The sequence below is a fragment of the Dreissena polymorpha genome, chromosome 3, assembly GCF_020536995.1.
Source record: "Dreissena polymorpha isolate Duluth1 chromosome 3, UMN_Dpol_1.0, whole genome shotgun sequence".
Classification (NCBI taxonomy): domain Eukaryota; kingdom Metazoa; phylum Mollusca; class Bivalvia; order Myida; family Dreissenidae; genus Dreissena; species Dreissena polymorpha.
The window spans coordinates 8,427,455-8,435,581 of record NC_068357.1 but is presented as its reverse complement, the minus strand read 5'-3'; the positions used below and the strand labels follow the sequence as shown (position 1 = coordinate 8,435,581).

Genomic DNA, 8,127 nt, shown 5'->3' with positions numbered 1-8,127 from the left:
AGATTACCCCCGAATAATATAGATAGGAGCCCCCTTCAGATCATACAAAGTTGAAGATCTATATGACCAATGCCCCAATAGCCTGAATAGGCAATACAGTTTTCAAGTATTACCAGAAAAGATAGATTTACATCCCACCGTTAATAAAATGATCAACTAAAGAATATTTTACTGAGTAGCTACGTAAATGCATACATGACTCTGTTCGAAAATGATCATCTAATTTGAGATACAACAGAACGTACGCATGTACATGCGTATATGCCTATAGACGATGTGATAAATTCCTGTAACTTTTGTTTCACTCACTTAATGGGGTAATCAACAAAATATGTTGTAAATTGCATACACATGAATCATTCCTTACCATTTGTTCAACTGGGTTTGGTCTGCCATGGTGGTTTCCAGAAAAAAAAATTACCGATTCAAAAATCAAATCTGGCGCCCGTAGTGTTTGTTGACTGTTATAAAGATCGAGGTTCCCGGCCTGCGCGCGGATTTCAGTAAGCGAGCGGGGTGACAGCGATTTAATTATGCATACTGATGCACTTCCGTTGCCTCGGAAAATGGCGAGTGATTTACCTTGTTAATTTCGAAAAATTCAAAAGCATCATCTGTGATATTTGTTAATCCTTCTCTTACATTCTGTTTTCTGTCTGTTTCCCTTAGTGTATCTTTATATTTTGATTCTGATTTGATTTCTGTTGCTGAGACAATAACTGTGTCAATTAAGCTTATCTGATCACTTAAATTGTCTATTTCAGGTTCCATTCCAGGCTGGTACAAACATTTGTGTAAATTTGTGCTCAGACGGTACCTACATTTTGCTACACAGTATCCAACAACATACCGTATTTTACCTCGGCCAGCCTCGCTTTTATCTTCAGTAGGTAACACAGTTCTTTGAGCAGTTTTCATTGGTACCTCATCTGAATGAGTTCTAAGAAGATTTCTTTGTATCACAAACATGACTGATGTCAAGATGTTAGAGCTGTAAGGAACGTTACTGAATTTCTTAATGCTGTTCATATATTTATCTGATGACACATACTGTTGAAAGCGTGTATAGAATTTAGCAAACTGCTTTTGCTGATATTCGCCTGGATTGGAATTAAAACATTCCTCATAGATCTTTTCCAATGCTGTCTTATGAAGATTGTACCATGGGGTTGGGTTACATTCATGTACAATTTTATCATGTGCTGTTCTTGCTTTTTCTTCTGTGGGATGTCTTATTAAGAAAAAATTGAGAATTATATTTATATTTTTACAGTATTGCAGTGTAATTTTAATATAATTTAAATAATGATCTATAGAATAATTAATATATAATATCACAAATGTATGCATTTGGCAGAAATCATGAATATGTATTGCTAATTTATCTATTTACTATGACAATAAATATCTGCTAACCATTAATCATGTTCATAGTTTGAAGATTCATGTATGTAAATCATAATTTATGTGTATACATGCATACTTTCTATTTTGTTGATATGAACATAATGATTGTACAACATGCACAATATGAACATTATGAAAAAAAAATCATATTGTTTTTTATTAGAAAAAATGTTATGATTAGCATAGTGCAATATATAGATCATAGAGACATATTATATAAAGCATTAAACAATGTGTATTACTGAGCTATGTCACGCAAACAGCAACTAAATATAAGCAGTGTGGTGCGAAAATGGGCCATAGCGATTGCGACCATTTTGGATCTAGATCATCCTGTGCAGTCTTATCAGGATCCAAACTGTTTGATATTCAGTCAATATTTCTAAAGATATGAAGCGAACAGTTTGGATCCTGATCAGATTGCACTTGAAAATCGAAGCCTGTTCTGGATCCCAACAGGTGGCAATCACCTTAAGACCCATTTGTCCATGACGTGGCTAATATCGTACACTGATCGATGGAGTCTAGATAAGCATGCAATTATCTGTACAACTTAGCAGTGGCCAGTTTCATGGCAAACATCAACATTCATTTTACATAGAGACCTAATAATTTGTACGCAATTGAGATGTGTCACACAAACACCAACACTGTATTTGTATTAAATACAGAAATAATAAGCAGAACATGTAAATTTAGACGCAAAGAAAATCTATTTAGGGTACCTTTAAAGTCCTGTAAAGCTGTCGCAAAATCTGTTAGCATATCATCAGTGTTACTTAAGGATGAATAGGTATGTTCTTCATGTATTCTTTCATCCCAGTTGCACAGACTCTCTGTAAGATCATCCTCACTATCTGAATCTGAAACCATTTCATCTCTGCTCTCTTGAGTTTCAATATGTTCATGTTTACAACATTCATTACAGTCCAATGCTGTTGACACAGTCTGGATATAGCCATAGAACATGTATACACAGGTAGAGTGTCTTTTTAACATTGTGGGTGAATAATTTACCACACGGAGTCCATCTGTTGAAACTGCACGACCGACTGCCACTCCTATTTGACCGGGATTTGTGGCAAATTTACAATTTACCTCAACAAATGGTAATGTCATACCCTGAGATTTGTGAATGGTTATTGCATATGCAACCTTCAATGGAAACTGGTGTCTCCGAGATAACGCTATGCCTGTCACAGGGTCAAACTTTGAAAAAGTGTACTTTTCAATAGTTAAAACTAGCCCTTCAAAGTCTACTTTTATTTTGTCACTGGACACTTGAACCACTGTTCCTTTACTACCATTGACATAAGTCTCATTTACATTTCTCAAAAGCATCACTTTCGCTCCAACCTTAATTCCAAAAGTCTTGGGTACAATGAATCTCTTCAAATAATAGGCATCTCCACTCTCCTCTGCCTCAAATGTGTACAAAGGACCTGGAATGGACTCCAAATACCGATAGTTACTGATATCAGCATCGAAGTTTCTGGCATGCAGTCTCGTAATGTCTGTTTGGTCATCAACACTTAAAAGCCGAGCTAGAGATTCAATGAATGCATTTGCTTCCGGGCTTGGCGCGCCATGTGCAAGTTCATTTACAGCTTTTATTAGCATCGGCTCTTTTTGTCTATGAATTTGTGACAAAACAACGATATGTGGGAAACATTTTGAGAAGAAATCCACATGAAAACAGTAGTCCCCATTATCTCCATATAACTCATCTTTAATAGGAGGGAGCTGAAAAAAATCTCCACACAACACTACCTGCATGCCCCCAAACAGTTTACTTGGGTCTTTTAGTTTTCTGCAGACATACTTTACTGTTTCAAATATACGTTTTGACACCTCATCAATTATTAGTATGTCTGTTCTCTGGATGCCCATCAACGTTTTCTCAAAATGTTCGTCTGTTGTTAACAGGTGAACAAGCTTTTCTTTTGAGTGCCGCCCATCTTCTAATCCAGCAAATTTGTGAAGAGTCATTGGTGTTAATCCTATATAATTTAGACAGGCGATCCCTGTGTAGCATGTTAATGACACGTTCTTTTCTTCATTTTTTAATTTCTCCACTATTGTCTTAATGGTGAACGTTTTGCCAGTACCAGCTTGCCCGAATATGGCCACATTATGTCCCTATTCAATTAATGAACAACACAATTTCTGGTCGGTATCCATATTTTGAGGTTACGTCCAGTCAACTACTAAACTACACTGTACACATTTCTCGGTCATTGTCCCTATAATCGGAGACGTAGATAACTACGTCTCTGCTATAATACACGGTATAATACATAATCTTGCTACATTGTTTCAATTTTTAATATGTCCTTTCTTAATTTATAAATAAAATGATTAAATAAGTACAAATAAACTTAATTTACAACTTGCGTACACTATTTTTTCTTCAATTACCGCTCCGTATTGCGTAAAGCTGTTGTTATTTTTATATAAAGATCGAGGTTCCCGGCCTGCGCGCGGATTTCAGTAAGCGAGCGGGGTGACAGCGATTTAATTATGCATAATGATGCACTTCCGTTGCCTCAGAAAATGGCGAGTGATTTACCTTGTTAATTTCTATGTACATAGTCGAACTTTTTTTTAAGCAGACGTTTTGTCGGAAGATTTTTATTGATTTAGTATGTGTATGCATTAAAATAAACAACGGGTAACTAAAAACAAAATAATAAAAACAATAAAAAAATAAAATAAATATAAACATTGACATCGAGCGCCTATGACAGTGAAGAGTAATTCAGGACAGATTGCATGTTTTTATGTCCAGATATCTGAATAATGTCCGTCGGTGCTATATCATTGTCCCTAAGTTTTGAGACTAATGTCTTCCGTGTTGCATGGTTAGTAAGTTTCTTGTTTTTGTCAAGACCAGCCTCTTCGCATATAACTTTCAATAATTTTCCAAGTTTTTTTCTCCTACTCTATTTTTTGTGAACCATTTGTAATCTTCATTGGTGGCAGGAATTGTTCTAGTGGCCAAATAAAATGAATCTTCAGGATTCAAAAAATCTAAAGGTCTTTTAATAGCATAAAGTTTGTACATGTTCACAGGGCATCTCTGTGGGTCGCTGGTCGCCCAAACTTTAGGCCTTACTTTCCGGATATCGGACACAATATCGCCTGTGCGAGTTTTTGTCTGTCTTTCATTAAGTTGAAGGTATTCAACCCCATTTGAATCTTTCTGAAGAGTAACATCATCCCATCTGTAAGTGAAAATTGTTTCCTGATAAGTAAGGTAACCTTGTTTAAATTTAGTTTAAAACAGTATGACTAAACACTGAAAACCTATGAAAACCCTGACCAAACCAAACTTTGCATCTGTTTTCAGGTCGTATTTGTAGGTGTTCGCTTAATCAAAATGTTAAAAACGTTTAAAGGAATAAATTATTTTAAAAAATATTTAAGTTTGTAACGGGTATGTTGGCTCTTGTTAGTTTTCTGTGTTTAATTACTTGCAATCATTTAAATTATGTTTATAATGGTTCAACTTCAGGGCTTTTTCCCTGTTTTTGTGAAGCGGCCTTGGCCCCCTCATTTTGTGAAAAAATGAGTCGCAAACTTATGACAATTGTGAAAAATTAGTCGCGCACTTTCTAACATTGTGAAAATTAGAGCCACAAACTTCTTGAAATTGTGAAAATTTTAGTCGCAAACTTCTTGAAATTGTGAACATTTTAGTCGCGAATTTCCCAAAATTGTGAAATTTGGCTCGCAAATTTCTCAAAATTGGGAAAATTTGCCATTCTCACAGAAGGAAAAAAAGCCATCTCTTGTTATTATAATCATGTATTCACTGCAATTATTTTGCAATATTATTTAATAATAATAATAAAATGTGTTTTGAAATCTATAATAGATAAAGGAAAACATATTTAAATATTTTTTTTAGCAGCGTGTAAATGTAACTATTATAGATATTTTTCCATTTTTTAATTCCCTTTTAATGGAAAGTTTTATTTTATTAGAAGAATTGAATATTTTTTTATTTCGAATACATAATAGTGAATTTTATTGAGACGCATCAAATGACAGATGTTGTCCGTGGGAGTTTGATTAATTTTATTCTATTTTAATTGTAACTTATTAGATATCAGTGATTTTATTTGCCCTTTTGGAAAAAGTACCGGTACCAGCCCAATCAGGAAAATATCTGTTAAAAAACCCTGAAATCGCAAAAAGAATTCATATCGGGAATTGGTGTTATTTAGTTTTGGCTGCCGCTACAAAAGACTTAAAGATTGTTAAATAAGTATTTTCAGATTGTCAATATTATATTGATTTAGGTTCAAGCCAAAGAGCTGCATAGGGAAACTATCAAAATGTTACATTTATATAAAAATACAAATTATTAAATGGGATTTTTTTTACAGCATTAAAATTGGGATAATTTTGTTTTTTTTATGAAGAAAGTTCCATTTTCTGGTACTTTATAAAAGAAGGATAGCTTAATTGCTGGATATTGTGATCATGATACATCTGATAGTTGTTGCTGATATATTTAATACTTATTGCAAAGCCATTAAATTGTAAAATCAGTTCTGTAGTTCAATGGAGAACAACCTGTCTTCATAAAGATAGGGATATCTGAGTTCAAGTCTCAGCAGAAAGTTTACACTTGACTTTGCAATAAGACAGTTCAATATAATATTTGATAGATAAGTGTCGGTTTTTGGGATAATTACCTCAAATTATAATTCTCCGTAGTTCCTCGTAATCCAAGGGAAACACAATTGTTGAACCACAATGTGTTTAATAAAGCCTTTGGCGATGTACCGACCAGGATTCCACGGTCATAGAGTATATCGATTTCTTCGTCACTTATTGGATCTGTGGCATTTGGTATGTTTCCCTTTCCCATTTTTTTAAGAGTTCTTTGTTTTGCCTTTAAAGCATCCCTTGTCAGCTGAAAGTGATTGGTGTTGGTTTTTTTGCATTATTTGCACAGGATATTTGTTGCGTTTGAGTTTCCTGTCAATGCTTGAGATCATGTTTCTTATTGTGCTTGGTTCATATTCCGAACCATCACATTTTCTAACTGAAAGAACATAATTTGCCAAATATTCGTCCGACATATCGGGGCCTTTGTCATGTATTTCCATTTTTTTCTTGTTTTGTCAATAAAACTCTTTTGAATTTGTTTACATCAATCATTGTTTTTTTTAGAGTGTTCTTGTTGTCCGCTTGACATAATTGTTGTTTTACTTCATCATTTGTTAGTTGTTTAAAACAGTCCTTTACATTGAGGGTTGAGGGCTTGTTAACTGGAGAGGTATTTATCTGGTCAATTTCGAAGGGCTCATGGCAGTCAAAGTCATTAAAATCAATGCCATACATTGTTTGAAAATTAGACTTATTTCAGTGACATTTGTTTTCAAGTTTTCAACATTGTTAAGACCTACATTTTCAATGTTCACCATGCCTGTAGAGTTTTCCTTATTGATTTCATCCTTCATGTTATTATCAACATCTTGTTCCTTAGGTTTGACAGTTGCATCCTTATTTTCTTCTTTTTCAGCCATTAAATCTTCCCAAATTACATCAACATACATTTGATCAATATAGTCCGACATTTTTCCATTCAAATATAGTGTTATGTTATTTTATTTAAATTTTAATTGATATTTCTTTGAAAAAAAAATGCAGACGACTGAAATAGTATATTGTGTGTATAAGTGGAGTGTAACCTTTCTATTTATATAAAAATACGCCGTATATTGAAGGTTATGTGTAAATAAATTTAAAGGCAAAATTGATTACTTCATTGCCATATGTTTGCGTAAATTTTACGCATTTATTACTTTTAAGATCATTTTGTTTTTACAAAACTATTCGCAAGAACCTTCGCATGTACATTTTGTAAAAGGTCAAAAGCTATAACGGTTTAATCGGCGCGTATGAATACGTTATACGGTTAGATCGCGGTCACGTGAGGTACTGCCGGAGATCAACTAGTTTATCCGATCCTGCTTTATTCGGTCAATGTTTACAACAGAGGCAGGATAAATCTATATGCTTCATAAGTGAATTACAATACATCCATACTTACGATTCAACATTTACCATAACACGAATGACAACAATACAATAAACGCTAATTCACTAGGTCAATATACCAATAATGGGATAAATATTAATCCAGGTTGAGCATACAAAAATAAGCATTACTCTCCAGTCAACAAGTTTTTCAAACTTATTCAAAAATAGTGTGTTTAAAGTGTACGCCTACAAGAATTCCCACGAATAAAACTTTGACGAGTGCATGTAATCAATTAATGGCCAACATTAAAGGAACATAATCGTTTGAAGTTTGTACACAAAATATACTTAAAACATTGAGTCTACAAACATAGTGAAACAGCTATCATTGTTACACAATTCATTTAAATAAAAAAGACTAATAACAATAAATAAGAAACAATATGGTTCTATTTACATTCAAACACAGACCCAACTGTTATCTGAAAATAAACAAGTTCTAATATTTTCCAATTAAACTGCTCGGCTATTTGTGATATGACCTACCTAGGCAAATGTTTGTTCAGAATATATATGTTTATCCAGGGATTAAAACAGATCCACAACTTAACATTGTTATTGAATAACAATTGTTTCTCGATGCTGTTACTCCTGGTAAGATCAATGTAATCAATCACACCCTTTAAATCAAACTGTTGAGTATCAAACAACAATCTAGGCCAT

The 8,127-nt window shown here is 33.7% G+C and overlaps 1 protein-coding gene across 1 annotated transcript; it reads right to left on the bottom strand.

Annotated features, from left to right (window-relative positions):
- Nucleotides 1–827: 827 nt before the first annotated feature.
- LOC127870787 (uncharacterized) lies at nt 828–6,947 on the bottom strand. The gene is made up of 5 exons (XM_052413267.1): nt 6,828–6,947; nt 6,111–6,331; nt 4,523–4,631; nt 2,425–3,546; nt 828–881 (listed from the first exon to the last, which is right to left on the bottom strand). The coding sequence occupies exons 1-5, from the start codon at nt 6,945–6,947 to the stop codon at nt 828–830; spliced, it is 1,626 nt and encodes a 541-aa protein (XP_052269227.1).
- Between the last annotated feature and the right edge of the window lie 1,180 nt (nt 6,948–8,127).

What these genes read in the sequence shown, in the direction of transcription:
- LOC127870787 (XM_052413267.1), bottom strand. Translation starts at nt 6,947, where the DNA reads ATGGCTGAAAAAGAAGAAAATAAGGATGCAACTGTCAAACCTAAGGAA. An exon ending in ACGGAGAATTATAATTTGAG is followed by an intron (nt 4,632 to 6,110) that starts GTAATTATCCCA and finishes TTTCACTTACAG; the next exon opens with ATGGGATGATGTTACTCTTC. An exon ending in TTGTGTCCGATATCCGGAAA is followed by an intron (nt 3,547 to 4,522) that starts GTAAGGCCTAAA and finishes TTAATTGAATAG; the next exon opens with GGACATAATGTGGCCATATT.